The sequence below is a fragment of the Heptranchias perlo genome, chromosome 5 (assembly GCF_035084215.1).
Source record: "Heptranchias perlo isolate sHepPer1 chromosome 5, sHepPer1.hap1, whole genome shotgun sequence".
NCBI lineage: Eukaryota > Metazoa > Chordata > Chondrichthyes > Hexanchiformes > Hexanchidae > Heptranchias > Heptranchias perlo.
In genome coordinates this window covers 120,348,456-120,362,068 of record NC_090329.1, presented here as the reverse complement: position 1 = coordinate 120,362,068, position 13,613 = coordinate 120,348,456, and the positions used below count along the sequence as shown (strand labels likewise).

Genomic DNA, 13,613 nt, shown 5'->3' with positions numbered 1-13,613 from the left:
GAGACTGCACCCGTACATTTCACTAGTCTACGAGGGATTAAACTGGTGCATTATCACCGTGAGACTGCACCCGTACATTTCACTGATCTACGAGGGATTAAACTGGTGCATTATCACCAGGAGACTGCACCCGTACATTTCACTAGTCTATGAGGGATTAAACTGGTGCATTATCACCGTGAGACTGCACCCGTACATTTCACTGATCTACGAGGGATTAAACTGGTGCATTATCACCAGGAGACTGCACCCGTACTTTTCACTAGTCTATGAGGGATTAAACTGGTGCATTATCACCAAGAGACTATGCCCGTACATTTCACTAGTCTACAAGGGATTAAACTGGTGCATTATCACCGTGAGACTGCACCCGTACATTTCACTAGTCTACGAGGGATTAAACTGGTGCATTATCACCAAGAGACTATGCCCGTAAATTTCACTAGTCTACGAGGGATTAAACTGGTGCATTATCACCAGGAGACTGCACCCGTACATTTCACTAGTCTACGAGGGATTAAACTGGTGCATTATCACCGTGAGACTGCACCCGTACATTTCACTAGTCTACGAGGGATTAAACTGGTCCATTATCACCAGGAGACTGCACCCGTACATTTCACTAGTCTACAAGGGATTAAACTGGTGCATTATCACCAAGAGACTGCACCCGTACATTTCACTGATCTACGAGGGATTAAACTGGTGCATTATCACCAGGAGACTATGCCCGTACATTTCACTAGTCTACGAGGGATTAAACTGGGGCATTATCACCGTGAGACTGTACCCGTATATTTCACTGATCTACGAGGGATTAAACTAGTGCATTATCACCAGGAGACTGCACCCGTACATTTCACTGATCTACGAGGGATTAAACTGGTGCATTATCACCGTGAGACTGCACCCGTACATTTCACTAGTCTACGAGGGATTAAACTGGTGCATTATCACCAGGAGACTGCACCCGTACATTTCACTGATCTACGAGGGATTAAACTGGTGCATTATCACCAAGAGACTATGCCCGTAAATTTCACTAGTCTACGAGGGATTAAACTGGTGCATTATCACCGTGAGACTGCACCCGTACATTTCACTGATCTACGAGGGATTAAACTGGTGCATTATCACCAGGAGACTGCACCCGTACATTTCACTAGTCTATGAGGGATTAAACTGGTGCATTATCACCGTGAGACTGCACCCGTACATTTCACTGATCTACGAGGGATTAAACTGGTGCATTATCACCAGGAGACTGCACCCGTACTTTTCACTAGTCTATGAGGGATTAAACTGGTGCATTATCACCAAGAGACTATGCCCGTACATTTCACTAGTCTACAAGGGATTAAACTGGTGCATTATCACCGTGAGACTGCACCCGTACATTTCACTAGTCTACGAGGGATTAAACTGGTGCATTATCACCAAGAGACTATGCCCATAAATTTCACTAGTCTACGAGGGATTAAACTGGTGCATTATCACCGTGAGACTGCACCCGTACATTTCACTGATCTACGAGGGATTAAACTGGTGCATTATCACCAGGAGACTGCACCCGTACATTTCACTAGTCTATGAGGGATTAAACTGGTGCATTATCACCGTGAGACTGCACCCGTACATTTCACTGATCTACGAGGGATTAAACTGGTGCATTATCACCAGGAGACTGCACCCGTACTTTTCACTAGTCTATGAGGGATTAAACTGGTGCATTATCACCAAGAGACTATGCCCGTACATTTCACTAGTCTACAAGGGATTAAACTGGTGCATTATCACCGTGAGACTGCACCCGTACATTTCACTAGTCTACGAGGGATTAAACTGGTGCATTATCACCAGGAGACTGTATATCTCGACTTATTAAACTACGAGGGAATAAAATGGCACACAGCTATGAGACTGCACACCTCTACATTTCAGCTCTGAGACTGTTTATCCCTTCATCTCACTGAAATACTAGACCTGGAGGGCCATATACTCACCTCAAGACTGCATTAACTTATGCACAATGCAGACAGAGCATTGAGGGAGCGCTCAGCTGGGTCACATTGAATTCTGTTGTGGATTGCACATGTTGTGTTTGCCTCCCAGTGAGGAGATAGAAGGAGAAAGTCACCAATCCCGCATTCCCAGTGAGGAGCCACGCTCGCAGAGATTGTGGGTCAGAGAATCGCGCTACAGTGTTGTAGCCCTATTCCTGATCCATGCTCCCTTTGAGTGCAGTCCCGTGCTTGAAGCATGAGATCGGTTAATTTACCCTACGGCGTCATTTGTGGATTAGCTCCTGCGAAAGGAATGGCTTGAAAACTGATGGGGTTTCTCTTTTTCTTTTCTAGAAAATTGATTTTCAGAATGACTGGAAGATTATCAACTTGTTTATTGGAGGAAATGACATGTGCAAATACTGCACTGACCCGGTAACCAAGTTATTTTATCTGTGTGAGGGGCCAGGACGGCTCATAGTCTTAGAATCATAATGGGTCATTTTAGCCTAACTGGCCGGGCAGGAAACCCACGGGATTGGGTGGAACGGCGGTTTTACACCCTGTGACTTCAATGGAGAGTAAAATCGGGCGGGGTGTAAATCCCATCAGTTTCTCCACAGGCAGGTTAGGTTAAAATTGCCCCTATAGAAACTTACAGCACAGAAGGAGGCCTTCGGCCCATCGTGCCTGTGCTGGCTTTTTGAAGGAGCGATCCAATTAGTCCCACACCCCTGCTCTTTCCCCATAGCCCTGAACATTTTTCCCTTTTCAATTATTCTCTTTTGAAAGTTACTATTGAAACTGCCTGAACCCAAAAAAAAAGCTTCAACCCACTGCCTGCTCATTGAAGACCCCTCCCCCCCACTCCCCCTCCCCCCACCCCAGGATCGCCTCCCTCCACCCCCCCCCCCGATTCAGCTTAGGAGCTGGACGAATTGCCATCCACCCCCACCAGCGGGCAGCTCTTTTAGCCCCCGCAGCTCGCTGGCGGCATTTAAACGAGGTCCGAAGCCGACTTTGGCTCGGGTCGCAGGCCGCCGCCGTCCGGCGCGTTGAGCCATCGCTTCTCCGACTTTGCGGCATAACTCGAAGTTCTCAGCCCACGTCTCCAGATGATTATTGATTCCTGGGCTCTTTGTATCTATAGATTACCGAGCTTGTATAACGTGTTTTCCGTGCTCTTCTTCTTAGGTTTATTTTTCTGCTATAAACTTTGCTAAGCGGATTGAAGAAGCACTAGATATCCTTCATAAAGAGGTAGGATTACAATACCCCAGTGGCTCTGACTTTTCAACTCATTGGCTTCTGGCCGACCTTTCTTTGTATCTATGGATAATTTTTTGTATTTTTGTTGCCAATGTCTTTTGTGGTGAAATCATGCCGTGGTTAAAATGATTTTGAAAAAATATTTTCAGCACACTTGTACCGAATTGTGAAGGTGCACAAACAGCAGGGCAACAGTTACCTGATGAATTTTGTGATGAGAGTATAAAGAAAGAAAGACTTGCATTTATCTAGCACCTTTCACGACCTCAGCACCTCCCAAAGCACATCACAGCCAATGGTTTACTTTTGAAGTGTAGTCACTGTTGTAATGTAGGAAATGCAGCAGCTAATTTGCGTACAGCAAGATCCCACAAACAGCAATGAGATAATGACCAGATAATCTGTTTTAGTGATGTTGGTTGAGGGATAAATATTGGCCAGGACACCAGGAGAACTCCACTGCTCTTCTAAGAAATAGTGCCATGGGATATTTTACGTCCACCTGAGAGGGCAGACGGGGCCTCGGTTTAACGTCTCATCTGAAGGACGGCACCTCCGAATGAACTGAACAACTTGTCAGTCATCCCTATTACAACCTCACATTTTGGAGACTACAAGGTTGAAACTCCTAGGCTGTGAGAGGGCGCAATTCAGGCAGAAGAACCCAGATCTGCCACATTTCCACCACAGTAAAGCTGTGTCCTAAATTACAATTGGGGAGCAGACAGATGAGTCTTCTGCCCACATCCGCCAACATTCACGGCCAGCTTTGGCGGTGTGTCTGAGGGCGTTCCCGGGGCTACTCCAGGAATTCTGGCTAGCACAACCTCGTTAGGCTCAGCAGAAACCACGCCTACTGAGAGCCCCAAACATCAGAGTGAGGAAAGATAAGCCGAGAGGGCATTGATTATCTAATGGTGGACAGTGGGGAAAGGAAAACTCTTTGGACTGCTGAGAGTCACTGACCTGCCCTTTTGGAGTGGCAGGTTCATAGAATCATGGAATGACACAGCACAGAAGGTGGCCATTCAGCCCATCATGCCTGTGCCGGCTCTTTGAAAGAGCTATCCAATTAGTCCCAATCCCACGCTCTTTCCCCATAGCCCTGCAAATTTTTCACCTTCAAGTATTTATCCAACTCCCTTTCGAAAGTTACTATTGAATCTGTTTCCACCTCCCTTTCAGGCAGTGTATTCCAGATCATAACAACTCCCCGCGTAAAAAAATGTTTCCTCATGTCACCTCTGGCTCTTTTGCCAATCACCTTAAATCTGTGTCCTCTGATTACCGACCCTACTGCCACTGGAAATAGTTTCTCCTTATTTACTCTGTCAAAACCGTTCATAATTTTGAGCATCTCTATCAAACCTCCCATTAACCTTCTCGGTTCTAAGGAGAAAAACCCCATCTTTTCCAATCTCTCCACATAACTGAAGTCGCTCATCCCTGGCACCATTCTAGTAAATCTCCTCTGCACCCTCTCTAAGGCTTTGACATCCTTCCTAAAGTGTGATGCCCAGAATTGAATACAATACTCCAGCTGGGGTATTGTGTTTTATAAAGGTTTAGCATAACGTCCTTGCTTTTGTACTCTATGCCTCTGTTCATAAAGCCCAGGATCCCATATGCCTTCTCAACTTGTCCTGCCACCTTCAAAGATTTGTGTATGTGCACCCCTCTCTGTTCCTGCACCCCCTTTAAATTTGTACCATTTAGTTTATATTGCCTCTCCTCATTCTTCCTACCAAAATGTATCATTTCACACTTTTATGCATGAAATTGCATCTGCCAGGAGTCTGCCCATTTCACCAGTCTGTCTACATCCTCCTGAAGTCTGTTACTATCCTCCTCACTGTTTACTATATTTCCGAGTTTCGTGTCATCTGCAAACTTTGAAATTATGCCACCTATTCCCAAGTCCATTAATGTACATCAAAAAGAGCAGCGGTCCCAACACCAACCCCTGGGGAACACCATTGTATGCTTCCCTCCAGTCTGAAAAACAACCGTTCACCACTACTCTCTGCTTTATGTCCTTTAGCCAATTTTGTATCCATGCTGTCACTGCCACTTTAATCCCATGGGTTTCAATTTTGCTAACAAGTCTATTATGTGGTACTTTATCAAACAACAGTTGCCAGTGCTCCACCGGGCACTTGGGGCAGGTGCCTCTGTTGTGCTTGTACAGGAGTGGGCTGCCCATTCCTACGATTTGGGATAGGGTCAACTCCAGGGCACAGAGGTGCCCAGAAATCCTACCCATCATACTTCCAGTGGCAGAGCAAGGACCCCAGAAAACCTCCCCACCAGCCCGATAAATACCTGTATTTGCAGATTGGATAACTCGTGTTGTTACGTCTCCTTGAGCTTTGACCTTTCTTCCTCTTTCAGGTTCCGAGAGCTTTTGTCAACTTAATTGAAGTATTGCAACTGATTCCACTGAGGCGCCTCTACCAGGATACCCAGCTGAGATGTCCCAGAACACTTATGAGGTACAGTAATTCTACTTACTGAGTGTTTCTCTCTTTCTAAGCATTTTCTGGCTTTATTCTGCCCAGATATGAGGGCAGATGTGTGGGTAGGAATGTTGTCCACTGGGAACTGGATTGCGAATGACCATAACATAACATGAAATTCCGGGAGAACCGTGGTAGAATTATGCCATTCAATACCTAACGCAGGGATAGCTTTTTTTAAAATTAAATTCTCGGGATGTGGGAGTCGCTGGCAAGGCCGGCATTTATTATCCATCCCTAGTTGCCCTGACAAGGTGGTGGTGGGCCTTCTTCTTGAACCACCATATATAACGGTTTGATGCAAATGATTGGCTTGCTACGCCACTTAAGAGGGCAGTTAGGAGTCAAACACGTTGATGTTGGACTGGAGTCACATATAGGCCCAGACCAGGTAAGGATGGCAGGATTCCTTCCCTAAAGGACATTAGTGAAGCAGATGGGTTTTTATAACAATCCGACAGCTTCAATGGTCACTTATACTGAAAACAGCTCTTTAATACTAGACTTTTAAAAAACTGAACCCATTTTCTCCATGGCAGGATTTGAATTAAATTCTTCGGATTATTGGTCTAGGTCTCTGGATTATAAATCCAGTATTATAACCACTACACCACTGGGTGAATTTCTAGTTTAAAAGCTGGATTTAAGGTTATAAGGATACGTAAGTAACGACTAGAGATGATCAGACACTCCAAGGAATGCTATGGTTCCTCTGGCACCATGGAGTTATCTGTGGAATCCGATTGTTTAATGCCGTGTAACATTGGCTGTGATCTTGGACCAATATTCTTGAGCTCTCATTCAACCAGACATGAGGAATTTAATCAAAAACAAAATACTGCAGATGCTGGAAATCGGAAATAAAAACAGAAAATGCTGGAAAAGCTCAGCAAGTGAGGCAGCATCTGTGGAGAAAGAAACAGAGTTAACGTTTCAGGTTGATGATCTAGCGTTAGAATATATTATATATTATATATTATATGAGGAATTTAATAGTATTTTCTCTACTTGGACGTTTTACCCATTCCCCTCCCTCTAGACGGGTCTTTTTAAAAGCTGCACTCCAGCTAATTACACCTGTTCTACATGGGTTTTACACCAAAGATTAGTCCAACCGGTGTGCAAATGAGCTGACCTCGTGTAAAGCCTCGTGTAACTGCCTTGATGGACCACTGGTGGGCACAAATCGTTGTTCATTGGTGTAACAGCGATGCAACTCACCGTGTGGAAATTTGGGGTCATGGTGCTGGTCATGGTGAATGGACATACATGCTGCCCATTCACTCACCTGATGGAAGCACAACATGGAGGCCTTGAAATGACGATTCCACCACATTCACACTTCTCACCAGCAGGGGGAGCCCAAATCTCCAGTCAATCGCTTGCATCTCTTAAAGGCAGTCTGTACCTCTTGTCGGAAAAAATAAGATACTGGTCTGAACGGAGATCAGACATCGCGCATGTAAAACACAGATGCGGGTTCCCGTCCCTATGTTTACAAACTGATGAGTTAGCTACATCATTAGATAAAGATAAAGATAAAGATAAATTTAAAACAGAAATAGACAGTTTCCTAGAAGTAAAGGGAATTAGGGGTTATGGGGAGCGGGCAGGAAATTGGACATGAAGCTGAGTTCGGATCGGTCAATGCCCTGTGGGTGGCGGAGAGGGCCCAGGGGCTATGTGGCCGGGTCCTGCTCCGACTTCTTGTGTTCTTTAGATTTGTGGTTGGGATCAGATCAGCCATGATCTTATTGAATGGCGGAGCAGGCTCGAGGGGCCGATTGGCCTACTCCTGCTCCAATTTCTTATGTTCTTATGTTCTTATGTTATGTTAAAACATTGAACAAAGGTTGCACACACTGTACCCTTGCTGTGAAGGCGAGTAAATGACCTGCCCCAGACCTCTACCAACTTGAGCACTACTAAATCCCACATCCTCCAATCTGCATGCCAGACCTCACCAATCTGTCGATCTGAGTTTATACCAGTCCTGCGAGAGTATGTGCACCAAGGTTCTCTGATGATGTACTAGAGGCCTTGGTGCAAGAGGCGGACAGAAGGATGGGCTTCCTATATTCACAGTGGGGGCAAAAGGCCCTCCAGACATATGCTCAAAAGGCAGTGGGAGGCAGTGGGGGACGCAGTCAATGCCAGGCGCATAGCACCACGAACATGGATGCAGTGCAGGAAGAAGTTCAATGCATTGACACGAGTGGTCAAGGTGAGTGAGGTCAACTGTCAAGTGGCGTCTCCTACCAACTGCACCACTAGCCACATCCACTGCTCCCCACACTACACCCCCCATCACCCACATACCAACAAACTCTTTCCATCAGTACTCAACTCTTCCAATCAGATGCTTCCTTGCACCCTCGCACATTATCACTGTTGCAAGCCAACACCCACAACTCACAGGCCACGCATTCTGGTAACTATGCAACCATGACAGGCACATCACCCAGACATCCTGTAAGACACCCACTGACACACGTCCCACTTTCTTGCAGGAAAAGGTGGCGCATATCAGGAGGCAGCAAGTGGCAGTGGCATTTAGCCCCTCGAGCTTGTTCTGCCATTCAATGAGATCATGGTTGGTCTGTGACCTAACTCCATATGCCCGCCTTGGCCCCATATCCAGATTTAAAATTCACAATTGAGCTAGCATCAACTGCTGTTTGCAGAAGAGAATTCCAAACTTCTCCCACCCTTTGCGTGTAGAAGTGTTTCCTAACTTCACTCCTGCACGTCCTGGCTCTAAATGTTAGGCTATGTCCCCCCATCCTAGTATTCAAGTATAGGAGACCTCCAAAAACTGGTACAAATGCATCAGTAGTCAAAAGCAATAATCCATCAACTAACCTGTAAATTCTGCAAGGTCCCTTTAAATAGTGCTGGTGGGGGGTCCTCCAGGCACTCTAAGACACGTTTAGCTGGTCGTGGTTAAGACAGTGCATTGGCTGGAGCGTTCAATGCCAAAATGGTATCTATCACTTTAAATCAGCATTGCACACTGATCAATTGCATGTTCTCCTTACTTTACATGTTGCCGGCGTGCGTTATCTGCGCATGTGTTAAACCGTTTACCAAGGTGGCGTACGGTGCACGTCATGCTAGAAGCATGCGCGCACATCCCACTCGCCATTTTGGACATTCGGGAGGCCGCATCGCGCCGAAACAACGGGCGCTACATGGCCCAATTTCGAGCCCACTATTTCTCAAATGCTGTATTCAGCACATGAGGGGTTAATTCCCAAAACTACACACAGCAATTTTTTTAACAGGATAATCCAGGATGTCATTCTGTTCTATTTGCATGGCAGGGGTGCCTAACCACACGTAGACACTTGGGAGCCTCCCGGCCCTACATCAGCGGGTAGACTGTCATCTCAGTATGGTAATTCTGATTGACAGCCATTTCCAGGTACCTAACAGAAAGGGGTAGGCCATTGGTTGACTGGAGCTATTTGTGATTGACAGCTGATGGGTAGAACCCCTACCTCAGGCACTGAAAGGGGAGGGTGCAGTTCACAGAAGGCCAGGCAGGTAGACACAGAGTTGTCAATGGTTTCTCCGCCAGCAAGAACTCTTTCAATTTAAGGTCTGGTCCAGCTTAGCTTTGAAGAGTTAAACTAGAGAAGGTTAACTCCTATCACAGAGCTACTGTTAAAAAGAAAACAAGTTGCACTATTATTGTTTTTACAACCTTGGGGTTTTGGAGGATATATTCTCACTGTGTCAAACTGTACTCTGTTCATTCTTGCATTTTCTGTAAGTAAACCAGATGTTGGGCCGAAGCCAGTGCCTTGCCTCAGTAGATAGCTTATTCAGTCTGCCTTCTGTCAAGGGAGGAGAAGTTACTTGGTGTCTTGTGGTGTCAGTAGCTAGTATACAAAGTAAGAACTCTCTGTTATGGTCCCTGGGTAATACTGTCATTTGAATAGATATTATACCCGCGACCTCTACCACCTAGAAGGACAAGGGCAGTAGGCACATGGGAACAACACCACCTGCACGTTCCCCTCCAAGTCATACACCATCCCGACTTGGAAATATATCGCCGTTCCTTCATCGTCGCTGGGTCAAAATCCTGGAACTCCCTTCCTAACAGCACTGTGGGAGAACCTTCACCACACGGACTGCAGCGGTTCAAGAAGGCGGCTCACCACCACCTTCTCAAGGGAAATTAGGGATGGACAATAAATGCTGGCCTCGACAGCGACACCCACATCCCATAAACGAATAAAAAAAAGAAAAAAGTCACACTCCAGTTCATAGGGGATGCCAGGCCTGCTAACAGGAGTGGCGAATGACGCTGAACCCAAGGTAATATGTAGCGTAAAAACCCAAAAGCTGTGACAAATGAGTTTTCCGCTGTTTCTTTACAGAATGCTGTGTCACTGTGTCGTGAAGCCCCATGAAAACTCCTCAGAATTACAGATGATGACCGAAGCAAACAATGCCTATCAGGTATCTCACTGCTGCTAAAGGCCATTTCTTTCATTTTGGTGACACAGCATTTCTGCAATTTTAGTCTAATAATCTTTCATGGAGGCAGCCCATGATTTCCTGGATTCTCAGGAAATCATGGGCTGCCCGCTTGAGATTTCTCGAGATGTACGATGTGCAATTGCTGCTCCCCACTGGGAGCTCTGGATTGTAAGATCACAACTAGGCTGGGAAATTCCTCGGAGTGGGCCGCCAGTGTTACTTCACTAAAACTCATCTACGCCGAAGTAATGCCGGTGGAGCGGGAGCAGCTGTGAGGAATTTCCTGGCCCTATTGTTTAAAGAGGCATTGCTATTGTATTAGGAAGCCTTTGGGAGGCTCAGTCACAACACTGTGTGAAACCTCAGTAGAGTGTGCACTTTGACCACTTCAGCAACCATTTTTGGACACTAAGGGAAACAAAGGATATGGGGATAGGGCGGAGAAGTGGAGTTGAGGTCGAATATCAGCCATGATCGTATTGAATGGCGGAGCAGGCTCGAGGGATGTATTGCCTACCCCTGCTCCTATTTTTTATGTTCATATGTTTACAACACATCAAACACTGTTGCTGTACAAACATCTACTATGCAGTTTTAATATTTTTATCTTAGGGTTTTAATATTTTTATCTTGGCTTTGATTAAAGACTTTTTAAAAAAAAATCTGTGAAGGTCAAGTGACCGTTAATCTTGCAAGATATTTTACAATGATGTCGCTGCCCCTTTAACCAGGAGCTAATTTGCCAAAAAAACTATTAACATTCATTACAAGGAAATAGAAACTGAGAAACTATAAATCAAAAATACCGAAACATTTATGCCCTGGTTTGTGAAGAGCATTATATAAATAAGATGGTTCCAGTGTTGTGTTGGTGTTGGTGTTGGTATTGGGCTGGTGTTGAGGCTGGTGTTGGTTTTGGGCTGGTGTTGGTGCCAGTGCTGGTGTTGGTGTTGGAGCTGATGTTGGGCGAGTATTGGACTGGTGTTGCTGTTGGTGCTAGTGCTGATATTGGGCTGGTGTTAGTGCTGGTATTGGTGTTGGTATTGAGCTGGTGTTGGTACTGGTGCTGGTGTTGGTGCTGGTACTGGTGTTGGTGTTGGTGGTGGTATTGGGCTGGTGCTGGTACTGGTGTTGGTGTTGGTGCTGCCCATGGAATCGAGGGAAAAGTACGGACTTGGTTAGGAAATTGGCTGAGCGAAAGGCGACAGAGAGTAGGGATAATGGGTAGGTACTCACATTGGCAGGATGTGACTAGTGGAGTCCCGCAGGGTTCTGTCTTGGGGCCTCAATTATTCACAATATTTATTAACGACTTAGATGAAGGCATAGAAAGTCTAATATCTAAGTTTGCCGATGACACAAAGATTGGTGACATTGTAAGCAGTGCAGATGGAAGCATAAAATTACAAAGGGATATTGATAGATTAGGTGAATGGGCAAAACTATGGCAAATGGAATTCAATGTAGACAAATGTGAGGTCATCCACTTTGGATCAAAAAAGGATAGAACAGGGTACTTTCTAAATGGTAAAAAGTTAAAAACAGTGGATGTCCAATGGGACTTAGGGATTCAGGTACATAGATCATTGAAGTGTCATGAACAGGTGCAGAAAATAATCAAGAAGGCAAATGGAATGCTGGCCTTTATATCTAGAGGACTAGAGTACAAGGGGGCAGAAGTTATGCTGCAGCTATACAAAACCCTGGTTAGACCGCACCTGGAGTACTGTAAGCAGTTCTGGGCACCGTACCTTCGGAAGGACATATTGGCCTTGGAGGGAGTGCAGCGTAGGTTTACTAGAATGATACCCGGACTTCAAGGATTAAGTTACGAGGAGAGATTACACAAATTGGTATTGTATTCTCTAGAGTTTCGAAGGTTAAGGGGTGATCTGATCGAAGTTTATAAGATATTAAGGGGAACAAATAGGGTGGATAGAAATAAACTATTTCCGCTGGTTGGGGATTCTAGGAGTAGGGGGCACAGTCTAAAAATTAGAGCCAGACCTTTCAGGAGTGAGATTAGAAAACATTTCTACACACAAAGGGTGGTAGAAGTTTGGAACTCTCTTCCGCAAACGGCAATTGATACTAGCTCAATTGCTAAATTTAAATGTGAGATAGATAGCTTTTTGCTAATCAAAGGTATTAAGGGATATGGGTCAAAGGCAGATATATGGCTCTAGATCACAGATCAGCCATGATCTTATCAAATGGTGGAGCAGGCACGAGGGGCTGAATGGCCTACTCCTGTTCCTATATTCCTATGGTGTTGGTGTTGGTGCTGGTATTGGGCTGGTGTTGGTACTGGTGTTAGTGTTAGTGTTAATGTTGGTGTTGGTGCTGGTGCTGGTGTTGGTGTTGGTACTGGTGCTGGTGTTGGTGTTGGTATTGGTGCTGGTGCTGGTGCTGGTATTGGACTGGTGTTGGTGCTGGTGTTGGTATTGGTGCTGGTGCTGGTGCTGGTGCTGGTCCTGGTGTTGGTGCTGGTGTTGGTGTTGGTGTTGGTGCTGGTGTTGGTGCTGGTGTTGGTGCTGGTGTTGGTGCTGGTGTTGGTGTTGGTATTGGTGTTGGTATTGGTGTTGGTGCTGGTGTTGGTGCTGGTGTTGGTGCTGGTATTGGTGTTGGTGCTGGTGTTGGTGCTGGTGTTGGTGCTGGTATTGGACTGGTGTTGATGCTGGTGCTGGTATTGGTGTTGGTGCTGGTATTGGTGTTGGTGCTGGTATTGGTGTTGGTGCTGGTGTTGGTGCTGGTGCTGGTGTTGGTGCTGGTATTGGACTGGTGTTGATGCTGGTGCTGGTATTGGTGTTGGTGCTGGTATTGGTGTTGGTGTTGGTGTTGGTGCTGGTGTTGGTGCTGGTGCTGGTGTTGGACTGGTGTTGATGCTGGTGCTGGTATTGGTGTTGGTGCTGGTATTGGTGTTGGTGTTGGTGTTGGTGCTGGTGCTGGTGTTGGTGCTGGTATTGGACTGGTGTTGCTGCTGCTGGTATTGGTGCTGGTGTTGGTGCTGGTGTTGGTGCTGTGCTGGTGCTGGTATTGGTGTTGGTGCTGGTATTGGTGCTGGTGCTGGTGCTGGTATTGGTGCTGGTGCTGGTATTGGTACTGGTATTGGTGTTGGTGCTGGTGTTGGTGCTGGTGCTGGTGCTGGTATTGGTACTGGTGTTGGTGCTGGTATTGGACTGGTGTTGATGCTGGTATTGGGCTGGTGTTGGTGTTGGTGCTGGTGCTGGTATTGGACTGGTGTTGGTGTTGGTGCTGGTGCTGGTATTGGACTGGTGTTGGTGCTGGTGCTGGTATTGGACTGGTGTTGGACTGGTATTGATGCTGGTGTTGG

At 46.1% G+C, this 13,613-nt stretch overlaps 1 protein-coding gene across 1 annotated transcript in view; it reads left to right on the top strand.

Moving 5' to 3' along the window:
• plb1 (phospholipase B1) overlaps nt 1-13,613 on the top strand; it is a 142,513-nt gene that overhangs the window by 87,797 nt on the left and 41,103 nt on the right. Inside the window, exons 37-40 of the mRNA XM_067985133.1 lie at nt 2,358-2,438; nt 3,198-3,263; nt 5,664-5,764; nt 10,177-10,258. Coding sequence (XP_067841234.1) covers nt 2,358-2,438; nt 3,198-3,263; nt 5,664-5,764; nt 10,177-10,258 — 330 coding nt within the window. The remainder of the gene's footprint in view (nt 1-2,357; nt 2,439-3,197; nt 3,264-5,663; nt 5,765-10,176; nt 10,259-13,613) is intronic.